Genomic DNA, 18,978 nt, shown 5'->3' on the forward strand with positions numbered 1-18,978 from the left:
CTATTGCACACCCAGAGGTCTCTCTCTCAATGCTCAATTATTATTATTATTTTCTGTGAAGAATGACTCTCTACCCCCTTTTAGGAGTATAAAACAAAAAATCTGTGCAGTAAAAACAAAAAACAGAAACTTGACAGGGCAAAAGATAAGAATGAAGAAATAAACTAGGTAGTGTGAGAGCACATGACATGAATTTCCAGTCCAGACCTGCAAGAGGCATTCCATTAAAACAGCAGAAAAGGAAGTCCCCTGCCCATTCAATACCTCTTCTGATGTGTATACAATCACTCCTTGTTTCAGAGTCGGGTTCTTTTTCAGGAACTCGAGGAGGAGTTTGTTTTTGTTTCCTGCACGATCAGTTTATGCAGTAATGACATCAGAGGCGGTCAGAACTCTCAACCCCCCCCCACCCCCCCACCCCCTGTGCTTTAGCTTTTTAAAGGAGAAAAAATAACAAAAAAAAACACTGTTACCAAGAAACCCTGCTCAGCCCTTCAGTACCGGCTCCTGTTCTGCACAGCGTAAGGAGTCTGTGGAGAACAATGTCAGCATAACTGAGTGAATGCCCAGAGCCACGTCTGGATCTCTGCAGTGCCGAGGGGAAGGCAGCCCAGTGCCGCTGGTTTCCGGTGGATTAGAGCTCTCTAAATCCGCTCCACCTTGTACGGATAAACGCTATGCAACCCTGAAACACTGTGCTTTACTGGATTTGACAGTATGGGACTAGCAAATATACATCACAGGAGCAGTCTGCATTGTGAAATCAAAACAGAAGTGAAATAAATTGGGCGAACGGACAGGTTTGTATCAACTTGCATTTTCTATTCATATTAAAAGAACTTGCTTTATATAAAAGAGAGTATTTATTATTACTTGGTTGAAATATTTATACCGGGTCAAACAATAACCACCCATTCTCATTTCTAACCTGCAGTGCTGAACAGTCCTGTTTATAACAGTCTGCATATAAAGAGAGGGAGCCAGGCCAATAATGTCAATGCACAGACAAATCTTTTAATGGAATTATTAACCAATTCTGGAAATAGGATTCCTATTTTGGAAGAACAGTATGAAGGAGTAGGGAGGGCAGTAAGTGATTTACCAACATCAGCATCTGTGTGTGTGCGGTTTTTTTTTGTTTTTTTTTTCTTAAAAGGGCAACAATTAAAAAAATAAATAAAATGGAACCGCTTACTCCCATGTCTTAGTGCGACTGATTGTATCTTTGTAGTTTTGCTTTCAAAATAAAATAAAATCCCTGTGTGCTGGGTGTTTAGGGACTAACTCTGCAGCAATGGGCAGTGCACATTCCCAGACACATCTTTGAAATGCTGCCGGCACATTCACTTTCAAACAGCCCACACTCCTATAAGTCATTTTACTACTAGTGGCACAGAATACTGAAGAGCGTGTTTTTAAATGTAATATCGCAAGCTTCTACACAATGCTATATCTACCTAGCTATCTAGCATTATATATATATATATATAGTCACACGGGTAACATACAAAAAGATTGCACACATGCAGCCAACCAGCACTATCTGGTGTCATGGCTCAGTGGGTCTGTCCTGTCAGCAGGAGTCGATTGTTTGCTGACTGGGGGACAGAGGCCCCTGAGAAACCGTATCTCCTGTGACTGGAGATACAATGACTGCCCTCTCAGGCAGGAGCAGCTGTGTTGAGAATGGAACTCTCTAGAACTCTAAACACCACGCATGGTCTGCGTTTTTATTTTCATTTATTTGTTAAGATCACCAGGCCCCTCACGCAGTTACAGTTTCATTTTCTTCATCCCTCATTATGTTGTTGTTTGAGAATTCTCATTTTTCAATAGATATTCTTTAAATTTAAGTAAGAAATTTGTTAGGTACAATTTTCTTCTGATTTAACTAACACTGCATGCTTTGTGTTTTCACCTTGAATATCCGATTGTCCTGTTAGAGTACTTAAAATGTGCAACCCAACAATGACTCTCAGAAATAGAAACAACAATGGGGCATTTGCTGCATTCTCTGCAAAAAAAAAAGCCTCCACAGCAAGATAACTGGAAGCACATGTTGAAAGAATTTTGTAACAATCAGTGAAAAATGACTTGCAGGTTTTCACCTTTCCCCTCCAAAATCATGTACTCTATTACTGTATTCCACAAAATGGATACCAGCGCTTACTGTGACAACTGGGTCTGTTTCACAGTTCAAAGATTTAAACTGAACAGGTACGCTCTATAGTTTCACACTCCAGTCACCCGTTCATCTCCATACATCTATTATGTCCTATTCACAAAGCAGACCGCAGCAGAAATACACCTCGGGATTCAATTCCTCCTTTTCTATCCAAGCACCCTGTCACTTATCCAATTAGTAATTTGAAACCTGACAGCGTTTAAATACGACGGCACTCCAGTCCCCTCAGTTCAGTGAGCTCTCTTCACATACTGGAAAGAGTATACTGTAACCTGTTTGGTGAGGTGCTGCATGTTCTCCTTACAGGAAATCTCATTGTAATTACTGTGCTGGTCTAAAAATCAAGCTGTAAAAATCACGGTCATCCTGCTGTACATGAACAGCCTTTTGTGTTTAGAAAATGTAAACCAATAAATTTGGTTCTTCTGGTTTACCTAGATTTGGCTGAAGTGCAAACTACAAACACAAATGAGGTCCAAATGCTGTGTAAATGGACGTCTCTGTGTATAACAGTGAACACAAGTGACTCGTGTCATTAAGGAAGACTTGGCTGAACACAAGAACCACAGATATTTCTGTACTTTTGTACTTTTCATTACCAAACTAAAAGACCACTGTCAGGCTCTGGGAGTCTTGCCAAGCACAAATAGCCTCAACAGAACAGGTTATTTTATTAACCAGATTTCAGATTAAGGGTAAACTGACAAGACTTGTTGGCGTCCATGTATCTGGAGAGTACTGGTTATCATGCCTCATTACACTTAATTGGTAATTGTAAATGCTTCCAATGCTACCTGGTTTTAGTGCAGTATTAAAGGATAACACTGCACAGCTCTCCACTCCTCAGGAGCAACCACTCATGTGCAGAATGACATTTAAAAGGACAGTTTCCATTTTAAGAAAGATTCAATTAAATTAAGCTTTTAATTGAGTTCTAACCAGAGAAAGAAATACTTGTGCTCAGCATACGCTCATGAACTAAATGTGTGTAGACTTCAAAAACACAAATATGGAGCTCTGTTCTTCCGTTATATCTGATGTCATTGCTCCAGTTGTTTCCACAAAACCAGCAAAGCTATTAGTTAAACATTCAAATGAATACAAATATTTACATATGAATACTGCTTAGCTTCCGAAGTGCAGCTCGGATTTCCTGAGATTCTCTAATTAGCAAATGCTCGTGTTTGCCAGAAAGACTACAGTAGCTCCTTTTACGATGGATAGCGCACAGATTTCTACAACAGATTATCACATCGGACTTCACCACTAGATACATGGTATGTGCATCCATTTAATAATGAAGACATTACGAGTTTATCTTTAAAACATGCTTTAAAAAAGGAAAAAAAAAAGAGGACATACCAATTAACTTGGAAATCCACATTCTTCTATTACTTTGGTAACAAACATCTTCTTACAGCCCACAGTGGCCCATATCAGTATATTATAGTTTGTACGCTAAAGAAAAAAAAATGTAAATGCAAATTAAATGCATCTTTTTGTGAGGATAACATTTCAACAATAACACATTGGCAGGGGTGTGCGAGTTTGAAAGCGTTTCACAATGTCATGAATGGAGTTTTTAATCCACGACGTTTGGACGCACCAGACGTGGATAATATTGTACTTAGGGTAACAAAGGGGGTGAACCAAACTTAAACACTGACAGTTTGGAATGGAATGAAGGGGTGTGTCACCCCTCTCTCAAAAATAAGTTTAGTTTGGTAACATTTATGAACACCACCAACTCCAGTAAATGTTTTTTTAGATGCAGTTTGCTTGTTTAAATGTTATTTTAGGTTTTGTTTTTGTCAGTTATTTGGGCGGTTTTGAGTCTTGTTCGTTTCTCTGTGATCTGCCATGTGCCTGTACTGCGTTCCTGTGGTATTCTGAGGCTCCTTTCATCTGCACTCTATTAAAGCTCTTCAAAGCAGTTTGTATCATCCGGGCTGGCTGGAGAGCAATGCAGTAAACAGTCAAGCATCACCCAGGCTGGCCGGAGAGCAATGCAGTAAACAGTCAAGCACCATCCGGGCTGGACAACAGCAATGCAGTAAACAGTCAAGCCTCATCCGGGCTGGCTGGAGAGCAATGCAGTAAACAGTCAAGCCTCATCCGGGCTGGCTGGAGAGCAATGCAGTAAACAGTCAAGCATCATCCGGGCTGGCTGGAGAGCAATGCAGTAAACAGTCAAGCCTCATCCGGGCTGGCTGGAGAGCAATGCAGTAAACAGTCAAGCCTCATCCGGGCTGGCCGGAGAGCAATGCAGTAAACAGTCAAGCATCACCCAGGCTGGCCGGAGAGCAATGCAGTAAACAGTCAAGCCTCATCCGGGCTGGCTGGAGAGCAATGCAGTAAACAGTCAAGCATCATCCGGGCTGGCTGGAGAGCAATGCAGTAAACAGTCAAGCCTCATCCGGGCTGGCTGGAGAGCAATGCAGTAAACAGTCAAGCCTCATCCGGGCTGGCTGGAGAGCAATGCAGTAAACAGTCAAGCATCATCCGGGCTGGCTGGAGAGCAATGCAGTAAACAGTCAAGCATCATCCGGGCTGGGCAACAGCAATGCAGTAAACAGTCAAGCCTCATCCGGGCTGGCTGGAGAGCAATGCAGTAAACAGTCAAGCATCATCCGGGCTGGCTGGAGAGCAATGCAGTAAACAGTCAAGCATCATCCGGGCTGGCTGGAGAGCAATGCAGTAAACAGTCAAGCCTCATCCGGGCTGGCTGGAGAGCAATGCAGTAAACAGTCAAGCATCATCCGGGCTGGCTGGAGAGCAATGCAGTAAACAGTCAAGCATCATCCGGGCTGGCTGGAGAGCAATGCAGTAAACAGTCAAGCATCATCCGGGCTGGCTGGAGAGCAATGCAGTAAACAGTCAAGCCTCATCCGGGCTGGCTGGAGAGCAATGCAGTAAACAGTCAAGCATCATCCGGGCTGGCTGGAGAGCAATGCAGTAAACAGTCAAGCATCATCCGGGCTGGGCAACAGCAATGCAGTAAACAGTCAAGCCTCATCCGGGCTGGCTGGAGAGCAATGCAGTAAACAGTCAAGCCTCATCCGGGCTGGACAACAGCAATGCAGTAAACAGTCAAGCCTCATCCGGGCTGGCTGGAGAGCAATGCAGTAAACAGTCAAGCCTCATCCGGGCTGGCCAGAGAGCAATGCAGTAAACAGTCAAGCCTCATCCGGGCTGGACAACAGCAATGCAGTAAACAGTCAAGCCTCATCCGGGCTGGACAACAGCAATGCAGTAAACAGTCAAGCCTCATCCGGGCTGGCCAGAGAGCAATGCAGTAAACAGTCAAGCCTCATCCGGGCTGGACAACAGCAATGCAGTAAACAGTCAAGCCTCATCCGGGCTGGACAACAGCAATGCAGTAAACAGTCAAGCCTCCTTTTTAACCCTTTTTCCTGATGTGACTGCATCACACCTAGCTAAAGTTCCTCTTGTTCTCATTCAGACAGCTCCCTATCTGCTGCTTGTTTCCTTCTTGTTTGAAGCTCAGCTCAGTAAATTACAAGTCTGAATTCTACAAATGTAAACACTTACTAGATTTCACCTCTTAAAAAAAAAACAACAAAAAAAAAAACCTTTACATATAGCCAGCCACACGTCATAGTAAACGTTCAACTTGGCTGAACGTAAAAAAGCCATTACCAAGTCATGCTGTTGGGCAATGTGATCTTTGGCTGCAGGTAACAGGACTCAATATGGGTTTGGCACGTCTGCACTCAGCTAGCAACAGGTTTAATGGAGGTTTCCTGACCAAGGCGACAGTGTTCCGAGGGGAATGCTGCAAATATCTGGAGGCATACCATATGCATAAAGAGCAGAACTCTAATTGTGAATGTATTAAATCTTTACACGTACTGGTACATGTGTGTGTGTGTGTGTGTGTGTATATTATATATATTACACACACAGTAAAACAGGATTTTTGCTGCAATAAATGTTTCTGCTTCTTTTTCTTTTAATATACGAAATACTATATTTCATGGCACAGTAATTTTGCGGATTTGTTTTTAAAACGCTAAATTAGCAAACAGCTCTTGTTTTACAGTATATGTATATATTACACTGCTGAGCAAGAGTCTTAGAAATGTTGCATTTTTCTATAATTTACTCAAAGCCCCCACTAGTGTTTTTTACTATTATAACAATAATAATAACAATAATATCGCATCACACCTAGCTAAATGTCAAAACACTTTCGGAAAACTTCTTCCAATAGCGTACTGCACATGTGCAAACTTTGACCTTTATTCCTGCACGTGGCTTTACAAAACAGAGAAAACAATTATAACCTGCAGTTTGCATGCTTCCCTTTGTTAAAATCTGTATGTATTTCTTAATACTAATAGCCCATAGCGAAGCAGCAAACGTTTTCCAGCTTTAAAATGATGTGATAATTTAAAATAATGTCTGCAAAAGAAACTGGTAATATAGAACAGGATGAGCTGTTGGAAAGGCGGACTGCACATTGTGGGGAATCTGAAATGACGTGTAGGACTGTAATCTTTGAACTTAAGACCTGACACTTAGATAAAGCACTATATTGGATTGGTCTCCGTTCTATCGCAGAAATGTCCGGTCTTCAAACTGCATTTCGGCTACTACAGTACTTTGTATGCAAAAATATCCTGCGTTTTCCGAAAACTTCAATCCACATATACAGTTGAATTCTAATTAGATTTTCTATCGTTAATCATGTAAACACAGAAAAGTGACGTTTTAAGAAAATCAGTTTTCGGAAAACGCTTTGTCATGTAAATGTACCGATTGATTCTGACTCAGGAACTTCACATAAGGACTAGCAAGTTTCAAGGACTAGTACTGAGGACCCTGAAGTACATGTGAATGTGGGTCCTTGAGAAACGAGAATTCAAAGTAACCCCCACTTGGCTAGCCCAGAATTTTCGACATCTGTTAGGAATTCACACTGTGTTCATGCTGAAATGCCAGTGCCAAAGGGTTTAAAAACCCATCAGATGTGATTCTGTACATCCTTTACATGCAATATGGTGTCAGCTCAAATTAAACCATATATGACGGAAATCCACAGAGGACCCCCCCCCCCCCCCCCCAAAAGAAAAAAAAAAATCTTATTTTACCAAATCAAGACAACCAAACTAAACAGTAAAGTGAAACGCGTCCTTGTTTCTATTTCACTGGGAAAACAACAGCAGAAACAGCCATCAGCTGAGTTTGTGTGGTAATGGAAATGAGCTGTAACCCAAGCCTGACAGAAGCAGGGAACAGCACAGCTTCACTGGCTTGGCTGGCCATTGCACTACCTGGCACAGCAGTGAATGATGGGCTCCACGGAGGGTTCACGTTGGGCTGTTTTTATGCTGTATGGCTTCCCCTGCCAAGATCCCAAGAATGTACTCTGGATAAATAAATATCAAATCAAAACTATGGACTATGCAGCCAATTACAATAATTATTTACCATGAGAGAAGCCTTCCACTCTAAATAAACAATGAACCAGTACCTCAACGTGGAGGCATTCACCTCTGCATTATTAAGAGTGTAAAAATATGAATTATCCTGAGGTCTTGGGATCGGAGCTGGATGTGTTTTGCATTTATTTGGGTTTTGGTGCATGGCAGATGTTCCCACCGCAGTGTGGTCTGAGCTGTTAAATAACGTATGTGTTCGGGGAGGAAGACCCCTGGCCCACATTGAGAAAGTCAGACTGGTGCTGAAACAAGCACATCACAACAGCTTGTCTGTGGCTTTGCAGTTCATACTGAGGGCAGTTCTAACACAGCGACACCAAAACACAGGCATATCTGGGGGTTAGTGGGTGAATGTAAAAACACGTATACATGAGCGAAAGCAAAATACGAGACTTTCACAAGTGTACTGACTGCATTTGGTAGAGACAGATTTTTGTTTTGATTCGGGTCGTTACAAATTGCTTTTTGCTGACCCACAACGTCACACAGACAGACGCCTCCAGCTTGTCTTGATTACACCTTGTTTTACTCAGGCTTCTTGATTTTTTAGTACAATTGTTTTTCAAATAGCACATGCAGACTTATTAAAAAAATGCAAAATGACCCAATTAGTACGCAGATTCTGCATGTTCCTTGGCTAGCAAATATATCTGCTGACTTTATTTATTTCTCCATTTCAGATTTATCATTCCCCAACTACAGTATATCATTTTGTAAAAAAAAAAAAAAAATTAAAACAATGAAGCCACTGACATGGACTTTCTTTGCAATATTTTATCTGTCAGCCTGGGTAGAATGCAGAAAACTGCATTTACAAACTAGTGGTGCATCACCACACAGGAGGAACCCCAGGTCAACCGACGAGGAGGAGATCAATAAGAAATGCTCGTACACCTTCCTGATCCCCCAGCAGAAGATCACAGGGCCCATCTGCGCAAACGCCAAGGGGCCGGTGCCTGACAAGGAGCGCGTGACCCGCATGGATCTGGAGGACCTGAAGGAGATCCTGTCCAAGCAGAAGAGGGAGATTGAGACGCTGCAGCTGGTGGTGGACGTGGACGGAAACATTGTGAACGAGATGAAGCTGCTGAGGAAGGAGAGCCGCAACATGAACTCCAGGGTCACCCAACTCTACATGCAGCTCCTGCACGAGATCATCCGCAAGAGGGACAACTCCCTGGAGATCTCCCAGCTGGAGAACAAGATCCTCAACGTCACCTCTGAGATGCTCAAGATGGGCAGCCGCTACAAGGATCTGCAGCAGCGCTATGCGGAGCTGGCTGGGCTGGTCAATAACCAGTCAGTAATCATCACCATGCTGGAGGAGCAGTGCATGCACACCTACACCAGGAAGGACCTCCCTGCCATGCCTCCTCTGGTGCAGGTGGTGCCCGAGCACATCCCCCCAAACAATCGCTACAGCAGCAGCCTGTATGGTGGCAACGAGATCCAGAGGGACCAGAACCAGGCTTACTCCAGTGACAGGGGGAACCGAATGGACCCATCCCCAACCTCCGTGGCTCTGGGGATCCCCCCTGCACAGGGGACGGCCATCTCCGACGGTAAGCTCACACACACACGCCTTTTCTGTTAGATGAAACACCATGAGATGATTTGATCAATCCTGAAGCACTTTAAAACATGCAAATCTATCCTTCTGATTAATTTTAATACCATTATCATTAGATTCACAAGCCCAACAGCTTGCTGGAAGAGGCTAGATGTAACTGCAGGCTGTCTCATAGTCTGTGCCTCAGTGCTGGTTCCAAAGCCTGCAGTAGCTGCTGTGCAATGTCTCTATAGCACATTAGGACCGTTTCATTTTACTGTGTTACATGTTCCCATGTGTTGCTACAACTGTTTACGTAAGGTGTGTGTATTGTTTTAATTTTTTTTTTTTTTTTTACATTTTGACCACTTTTTTTAAACTTTTAAATTGCTAAAGTTTTTTTCCCAGCTTCTACATCCTCTTATAGGGCCTCAAGATGGCTTCCTATGTACCTGCATAGACCTCTCAGAACTACATTTCCCATCATCCTCATGTATGTCCCATATGTGAGCAGGAAGATCGTGGGAAATGTAGTTCTGAGAGGTCCATGCAGGAACATGGGAAGCCATCTTGAGGCCCTTTAAGAGACTGTACAAGCTGGAAAAAAACCTTTAGTTAATCATTAGCCTGAACAAGCCAAGCATTTCCTTGCGTTAGGCTCTTAAACGCAGCTCCAAAGAAAACTCTTGGACTGTCTTGGGCCGATGCCCAGCTCTATTCACGACCTTCAGATTAACACATCTGGAAAGGTACTCAAAGAAAAAAAAAAGAAAAAAAACAAACAAACTGGTCATCATAAAAATATGAAAAGCCACACCTAAAAAGATAAACTACAGAGATGTGTACACTCTTTCAAAAATGTAAAACCTTTAACCTCACCACAACTCAATCAGAAGGAAATTCCAAATGTCACTGAAACACTAAATTATAATACTGATTGGAAAAGTCAAAGTCATTGAATCTCTTTTACTATTGCAAAGCCAAAAGGCAGGAATGTGTTCCAAGTCTAGACTTCTGTTATGTCTGAACTTTTCGTAACAGGGCAGAAAAAGAGATTAATTTTGTATTGCATTAAATCACTTATTGCATCAAGTACCTTCATCTGTTGTGAATTAAACGATACAGAATGTGATCAGTCTGATACATACATATATACATACTGTAAAAAATGTGCTGAACCCCCTCTCTGTTACTCTGCACACAAGCAGCCTAATGATATGAAAGCCATTCTCCAATCAAGCATGTTACAGTGTGTATGTGAGCCTGTCTGTTTACACCCCCCCAACAGCCAATCCTAGTGAAGAGTTTGACCAACAGTTGTAAATGCATCACACCAACAAACATGACTGGTACAGTGCAGCACCTCAATACAAGCCAAACTGACTGTAAAGAGGGGGGCAGTGTTTGTATACTCCACATATCTACTGATTGTAAAGAGGGGGGCAGTGTTTGTATACTCCACATATCTACTGATTGTAAAGAGGGGTGCAGTGTTTGTATACTCCACATATCTACTGATTGTAAAAAGGGGTGCAGTGTTTGTATACTCCACATATCTACTGATTGTAAAGAGGGGTGCAGTGTTTGTATACTCCACATATCTACTGATTGTAAAGAGGGGTGCAGTGTTTGTATACTCCACATATCTACTGATTGTAAAGAGGGGTGCAGTGTTTGTATACTCCACATATCTACTGATTGTAAAGAGGGGTGCAGTGTTTGTTTACTCCACATATCTACTGATTGTAAAGAGGGGTGCAGTGTTTGTATACTCCACATATCTACTGATTGTAAAGAGGGGTGCAGTGTTTGTTTACTCCACATATCTACTGATTGTAAAAAGGGGTGCAGTGTTTGTATACTCCACATATCTACTGATTGTAAAGAGGGGTGCAGTGTTTGTTTACTCCACATATCTACTGATTGTAAAGAGGGGTGCAGTGTTTGTATACTCCACATATCTACTGATTGTAAAGAGGGGTGCAGTGTTTGTTTACTCCACATATCTACTCCATCCAGGAGGGCTCAAGTGCAGACTATCTGTTTCTTCTACACTTCCTTTGGCTCACTTTCAATATCTTTGGATGGAAAGAGTTCAACAGCTAGGAGTGTTACAGAAAAAGAAAATTGCTCTTGTTCCTAAAAAACACAGAGAAAGGCTATAAATTAAAGAGACTCAGCCAAGTAATGCGAGAGGAGAAGGATTAGTAAACTCCTTGTGGCCGAGCACACTGCACTCAGCAGCCAGAAGCTCCCGGACCGATTCCTTCCACAAGTCAGGATATTCAGGAGGGGCAACATGTACTACTGTAGGTATCATTCTGACAGGATAGCATGAAGACTAAAAAGAAACAACCTCTAGAGCAAAAGAGTAAATCACCCCACCAGCTCTTACTTACCAAAGGCAGGATTCATTGAATGAGATTGCTTGTGAAAGTACTCCCCCTGCAGAAACGAGCTGAGAACATATCATATTTAATCAGCTATGAACAAGTGCTGGCACCGAGTTCTAGTTCCTGCCTTTCGTGAAATGAAGAGAGGACACAGCGAGAACCACACTGTCAACATTCTCCATTTTTCTCAAAACAAAGGGCTAATGAATATTACCAGCTTCACAAAAGTCTTGAACATGGATTCTTTATAGCATGGACACTTTTTCAACAGTATTGCTTATTTAATTACTAGTGGCTCCGGTGCTTGTCTTTCTGAAGCCCTTTCTCCATGTCCTGCAGGCCCTTTTAAAGACTGTTACCACGTCCGTAAGGCTGGCTATACAACCAGTGGGATCTATCTGATCAAACCTGACAACAGTGATGTGCGGATGCAGGTGTGGTGCGAGCACGGACTGGACAACGGGGGCTGGACAGTCATCCAGCGCAGGATGGATGGCTCAGTCAACTTCTTCAGGAACTGGGACAATTACAAGGTAACTGTACTACCTCCTCCCTCCGACACCATGACATGTGTAACACTGTCCTATACGCTCATGAAACGGGTCAACTAACAATACTACACAGACATTACTATACATCAGTACAAACCACCTACTTCATGTCAGAAAACTACACAGGCTGAGAAATCAGATGGGGGCGGGGAGGATTCAGATTTTAATTTTCTTCTAGTGGTTATTGTGGTTTCTTCAGAACACCACACAACTTCCCATCTGTGCAGTGTAAAGAGAAAGACTAGCCATGGCAAATTATAATTTTTTAAAATGCAAAAAAAAAAAAGATGATAAACTAGCCTGGACAAAATACCAAAGTAAATATAGTACGACTATTTAGCCTATACTGCCCTGCAATCAACCTGTCAAGCACTGTGCTTAGTGTTTCAGGGAGTAAACCATTTCAAATGAGCGATTCAAAAAATCACCATTTCAGCCAGTTAAATACATTCTACCTCTAAGATTCAAACAAGCGTTTGGTATTATTTCCAAAGTGGGCAATGTTTCTGGGGGTGTTGTTAGGGGAATGAGGACTAAGCTCTGGTCAATAAAGCCACTGCGTGGGGGTGCGATCATTTGCACATTTCCTGTTAACCTTCTGTAGTGTTAAACCGTTCTGACTTCCTGACCTTGAAGCCACTGAGAGCCTCTAATGTTTCTCATATAAACGAGAAAATTAACAGATGATCTGTTTTACTCTCTGACCTTGGATCAGAGTTAAGAGACTCACGATATACTATGAAGGACAGTTAGCAGTCTTTACTGGATCACATTTTTATGAGAATATGAAAATGTCAAACATGTCAAATAAATACACTCTGGAACAATAACACTTTAAATAGTTGCCAGCACAGATCCATCAAGTAGACAGATTACTTTTACAGATTTGTTTTCATAGCGTCTCAAAAGTCTGTGACCTTCCTTTTGTGAATGATTCCATTATTATCATCAACAATGGAGTGGTTTCGTACACAACATGAGCAGGAATATGACAAACCATAATTGAAAATTAAAAACAGCATGTGCTAATCATTGAAAGATTCAACACTCAAAAGTTTCCAAACAAAGGGGAACACCTATTGTAACGATACCAGAACACTTTAAAGGCTACAAGAAAGAGGTCACGATGGCTTGGGAAGAGTATGATTTAACCCTCTATATACCAGTCACTGCAGATCACAAGTGCAGCGTTAGCCCTACTGCAGAGCCAAAATATACTAAAGTGATAATACCCAATACTAAATACGTAAGATAAATGAATCATTTCACAACAAGTTTAACTTCCAGATATTGTACAGTATTACTAAGTGTTTACTTCCTTTTAGAAAGGGTTTGGTAACATCGACAATGAATACTGGCTGGGTCTGGAGAATATCTACAACCTGGCGAAGCAGGGGAGCTATAGGCTGCTGATCGAGCTGGAGGACTGGACAGACAAGAAGGTGTACGCCGAGTACAGCAGCTTCCACCTGGAGCCCGAGAGCGATTTCTATCGGCTGCGACTGGGCACGTACCAAGGGAACGCCGGGGATTCGCTCATGTTGCACAATGGCAAGCAGTTCACTACGCTGGACAGGGACAAGGACGCTTTCTCAGGTAAAAACACATCAGATCCTCCGTTAGCCTAATATCCAGGGTGAAACCTTCCCCATGCTACACACGTGTGACACACACATAAAAAAATAAAAACCTTTTGGTTCATTCTGGAATCATGCTGTAGAAGACTATGTTGCAAGTAACCTCTGTGTATTCAGGTTTGCTCATTTAATACCACACCCTTAACGTTTCTCCGGTTTCCTTGTCTCTAGGTAACTGTGCCCATTTCCACAAGGGCGGCTGGTGGTACAACTCGTGTGCGCAGTCCAATCTAAACGGGGTGTGGTACCGCGGGGGGCACTACCGCAGCAAGTTCCAGGACGGGATCTACTGGGCAGAGTACCGCGGGGGCTCCTACTCCCTGAAGGAGGTTCAAATGATGATCAGACCCATTGACTGAAGAGTGGAGACTATCCAACAGCATCAACTTGCCGAAATAATACCCCCCTCCCTTCCTTCCTCTATACATGTTTTATACAAGTACAACCATCTTCAAAAAATATAAATTAAAATGAATAAAACTATGTACTCCTCCTGATGGAAATGTGATATATTTGGATTACTGTTCCAGAGAGAGAACATCATTCAGGCTACAAGCTCTTCTGCTGGAAGCAAAGCGACTGGCCTTTGCTCATTATCACAGTAACTTCCCCACTCCCACCCAGGGCTGGGTGCTGTGGAGCCTCCGTGAGGACCAGAGTTCTGCTAGAGGAAATTACAAACACACACACACGCACGCACGCATGCACACAACACACATGCACACACACACACACGCATGCATGCATGCACGCACGCACAAGCACAACACACACGCGCGCACGTACACACACAAAGATTCCTACATGCTTGTGACATGCTTTTCAAAAAGATTAAAACACCTGTAATTCATCCTAGGAATGAAACAGGTTGGGGAAAAAATGGGCATTTGATGTTTTGTTGTTTTTATATTAAAGTATCTTAAAAACCACAAATATTTAAATAAAATAAAATACTAAATGTTTTATCCCAAACAATGTTCAGCACTTTCAACTACACTATGCTTGGCTTGGTATGTAAATATATTTGGCCTGGTTTGTCATGCTTGCAATCGTCCCTTTGGAGTTATTTATCAGCTCATGCTTGATTGTGTTTGTACTCTTCCGGTGATGTTGTAAATTGTGTAAACGAATCGTACTTTCCAACCCAGTCGCAGCCCCCCCCCCCCCCCCCATCACAAGCAAGACAGAGACCCCACAGACAGGAGATGGACGGAAATGCCAACTCTGCCTCCACATACAATCACAAAATAAAAGATTTTAAAATGACGAACACCCCATTTCTTCATTTTGTTTATTTTGGCAGCGATATGAAATTAAACCTCTGCATGATACAGTTTGTTATTACCTCTATTTGTAAAACCAATATGTATGAGACCTCACTCAATGTGTGCCTCCTATAGAAATGCATCAATGTAAACAGCAACACACAGTATTAAAAGATACCAAAGATACCAAAGTCACTGTTGAACACTTTGCATCTTAGTATCTGACTGCACTCAACAACAGGAAGCAATCATTCCATACCAGGAGAATCAGGTCACACATACTTGTTTTTAGAAGATGCAATGCAGTAATACTAGGAGGAACATGCTGTACAGCCAAAGTACCGCTGTGCAGCAGACAACCAGCAAGCAACACACTGACTTAATCTAGAAGGGCACAGGTGGCAAGCAAAAACTATTATTTTTATTTTTTTTTTAAATATAAAAATACTAAAACAAACCAAAATGTGTTTCTGTTAGTATTTCTACATCCAGCACAAGTGAGTGCTTATAAGTAATGGATGATAATAAAAACAAAAGTCCAATAAATTCCAGGAAGACTACAAAGGGGGAATATTGAATTTCAGGAGGGATGTGCACAGTGTTCCAAAGAAACAGCAGATTCCAATTAAGGTCTTGACATTGTGCTACCAGTTCAGAGGATGAGCGAGTGGAAATACAAATACCACAGTTAGGTATGGGGTTTAACTCCTCTAATAAAAACAGAGCTCTAGTGAATCTCCTACTTCTCCCAGGAGTTACTACAGGGAATGTAACATTAGCTTAATTTGTCAAATCTGGACAATGTATTTTAGAATTTGCAAAAAACTTGTCATGCCCAGGAGGCACTTACTTATTTTAACCTTAACGATGTCTTGCGACTGTAAAGAATTTATGCTCAGACCTGCTTCCAGATACAAGTGTTTCTAATCAATATCAAATGAACCTGCCTGCAAACTGTAAATACTGGCTTTTATTCTTCAGTTACGACTCTAATATCTAAACTTCTGCCTTTCAATATTTCCCCCCTGGTGTAACCTCGGATGCTGCAATCAATATCATTTGAAGTTACGGCAGGATTTCCATTTGGAACGAGCGTTCCAGATGGAGTGCACAGTGGGGGTTTGAAAAAGGAGCGCAAGTCCACAACAAGAGCCAGGAGAGAGCACAGCGCTTAACTGCTCAGTTACTTTTGTTAATTAATCCATCTAAACAAATGTATCTAGTGATCTGCACTAGACCAATAGGTAATGCCTTATAGTTTTTAAATGAATAAAAACTTATGGTACACATTTATTTAAATACATATTGTTTATTTAAATATCTAGTTTATCCCCTGTGATAAGTGAGCTGACATCAACCTCTTGTGCAAGTGTAAAGGTAAGAACCACATGTACATCTACATCTGTGACAGCGTACATTGCATGAGAAAGGTTACCTGCTGGATTACTAGCTGTCTGCCAGTGAGAGTCACCCGGCACACAATTGTACTTTACCTGTTAAAACCATGTCCCTTAGTTAAAACTCAGCTGTCCTGTCAGAATAAGAAACACACGGCTCTCTCCCTGTTGAAGAGTAAATGCTGACTTTGCCAAAAGCCTGATCGTCCCTTTAGGACTATAACAAATTTATGAGAAGAATAAATCAGCGATTTTAATGCATTTTAGAGATGGTGCACGACAGGGAGAGCAGCTTTTTCCTCTCCTGAATGCCAGACTGACTAAGCCCTCCCAAACAGCCTTCAGAGAAATCCCCGCTCTATGCAGATGCAGGAGTTATGAATGTAGCACAAAAAAACAAAAAGAACAAAATATCTATCAAAATCGGTCTATCTATATCTATCACACACAAAGAAAAGAAACTACCTAGGATTAATGTCTTTGTTATTTTATATTCTGTGCTTTTCTATGCATTTCTCTTGGACACAGGCTGTGCTGCCAGTACCAAGAAAAAGAACCTGCAAACTACTTCTCCATGAATCATGTATTTATTCAGCACTCCAAGCGTTAAAGCTTCCCCATAAGCAGATACAGCATAGCTCTGAGCACAGCTGGTACAGCTGATCCCTGAGGATGATGTGGAAATATCATTTGAAACATTCTATTGCTTCATTGATCTTACCCAAATAAGGGATACAGGGAGTCATGCTCAAGGTGCTGATGTATTCTCTGAGCCGTTTGTAATTATCTTCCTTAGCCATCAGGTATTCTAATTTTTCAAAGGTAGTTTTATCTTTCCGACTTAAGAGCTGAAAACGAAAAAGAATACAGGAGAAAACGTTTAAATAAAATGACAATATAAAACTAGTAACAAATGTAGCCCTTAAAATGTTTAAGAGAAATATGGCACAAGCTTTGCTTTAAAATATTAATTAAAAAAATTAGACTTTTTTTTTTTTTTTTTTTTATTTAATTCCTAGCAAGACCAAGTTCCAAAAGTTATGAACTGGGTATCTGTTTCTGTTCTTGGAAAGGACCAGGAACAAAAGCAGTGTGCTGCTGGTGTGCACCAAGAATTACATCGCTATCCAGTGACAGCTCTCTAGCTGGCAGCAGCACTATTTAAAATGCATCAGAAGCAGCTGCATACACAGTGAGCTCATCAGGCAGAGTCACAGGGGCAGGGGAGTGAAGCTGATCCACAGTGAGCTCCGAGGAGAGGTGCAGTAACACAGGGGCAGGGGAGTGAAGCTGATCCAGTGTGCTCTGAGGATAGAGGCAGTAACACAGGGGCAGTGGAGTGAAGCTGATCCAGTGTGTGCTCCGAGGAGAGGGGCAGTAACACAGGGGCAGGGGAGTGAAGCTGATCCACAGTGAGCTCCGAGGAGAGGGGCAGTAACACAGGGGCAGGGGAGTGAAGCTGATCCACAGCGAGCTCCAAGGAGAGGTGCAGTAACACAGGGGCAGGGGAGTGAAGCTGATCCACAGTGAGCTCCGAGGAGAGGGGCAGTAACACAGGGACACGGGAGTGAAGCTGATCCAGTGTGTGCACCGAGGAGAGGGGCAGTAACAGGGGCAGGGGAGTGCGCTCATGAGGCAGATGGAATCAAAGCACTGCTAGGCTTGGAATCAAGGCATGCACTATACTACATGCCCCGGCACACACATTACAATCAGGAAACAGAGCAATATTAGACTGGGAATGAAACAGAGTGCTGGTACTCACTGCCCACGTTTTGGTTAGTCTGAAGATCGGTGCGCTTTGCAAACCAGACACTACAGACATCAGTGCATGGAGATTATTGAGCTCACAGAGTTTCTGAAAGATACAAACAGATCACAATGAGATGTACTGGCAGAGTGCTTATTAGGGACACAGTACATATAGGGCATTTGATAGGAACACCAATTAACAACTTAAAAACTTTCCAAGAACAATTACAAACCACAGCCCAATATGTCTAAAGGGTTAGGTTAAAAACAATATTAAACATACTGTTTTAAAGATTCCTCGTGAAAACAATGCAGAAAAAGCTCACTGCACAGGATAGTCAATATCTCCTCATTTTAATGAATTTATCCATTTAAAAAAAAAGAAGTGTTACCTTTCCTGTTTTAATATAATGACTCAACACTTCTGCTCTTATTTTCAGTGTCTGTGCGTGAAGAATTTCCCGAACCACCCAGAAGGTGACCTGCAGGATAAAATACACAGTGGTAAACTTTGGGGCCAATTGAAAACCTCCTAGGGCAGGATGACCTCAGATTATCGGTTTACCAGCCAGCCATCATGTACCATTTCATTGTGTATTGCCCAGGTCACTGACACTGTCTGCTGCTTGTTGTTAATCAGGGGCTACAGCAAGAAAACCTTTTCAAGGGTTTTACACTCCCTGTGCACCGAGGAAACTGCTTCCATTAACACCTGTATTGCTGCACCAGCGGTCCACAGCTCCTTCCACAGTTTTGACGGTCTAAAAACTACACGTAGCTACAT

The 18,978-nt window shown here is 42.2% G+C and overlaps 2 protein-coding genes across 6 annotated transcripts in view; one reads left to right on the forward strand and one right to left on the reverse strand.

The window, feature by feature from the left end:
• Positions 1–18,978, reverse strand: part of LOC121326411 (ras-specific guanine nucleotide-releasing factor RalGPS2-like) — a 59,521-nt gene that overhangs the window by 13,683 nt on the left and 26,860 nt on the right. For all 5 annotated transcript variants that reach the window (XM_041269666.1, XM_041269665.1, XM_041269663.1 and 2 more), the window contains 3 exons: positions 18,587–18,676; positions 18,208–18,300; positions 17,164–17,290 (listed from right to left, as the gene is read on the reverse strand). In XM_041269666.1, the coding sequence (XP_041125600.1) occupies positions 17,164–17,290; positions 18,208–18,300; positions 18,587–18,676 (310 nt within the window). The remainder of the gene's footprint in view (positions 1–17,163; positions 17,291–18,207; positions 18,301–18,586; positions 18,677–18,978) is intronic.
• angptl1a (angiopoietin-like 1a) lies at positions 459–14,948 on the forward strand. Its single transcript, XM_041269667.1, has 5 exons — positions 459–800; positions 8,331–9,212; positions 11,932–12,125; positions 13,469–13,739; positions 13,952–14,948. The coding sequence occupies exons 2-5, from the start codon at positions 8,390–8,392 to the stop codon at positions 14,137–14,139; spliced, it is 1,476 nt and encodes a 491-aa protein (XP_041125601.1). The 5' UTR covers positions 459–800; positions 8,331–8,389; the 3' UTR covers positions 14,140–14,948.

This window comes from Polyodon spathula, chromosome 14 (assembly GCF_017654505.1).
Source record: "Polyodon spathula isolate WHYD16114869_AA chromosome 14, ASM1765450v1, whole genome shotgun sequence".
Lineage (NCBI taxonomy): Eukaryota > Metazoa > Chordata > Actinopteri > Acipenseriformes > Polyodontidae > Polyodon > Polyodon spathula.

Coding starts and splice junctions, on each gene's coding strand:
- angptl1a (XM_041269667.1), top strand. CDS start 8,390: ATGAAGCCACTGACATGGACTTTCTTTGCAATATTTTATCTGTCAGCC. Junction 9,213..11,931: donor GGGGACGGCCATCTCCGACG/GTAAGCTCACAC, acceptor CATGTCCTGCAG/GCCCTTTTAAAGACTGTTAC. Junction 12,126..13,468: donor GGAACTGGGACAATTACAAG/GTAACTGTACTA, acceptor ACTTCCTTTTAG/AAAGGGTTTGGTAACATCGA.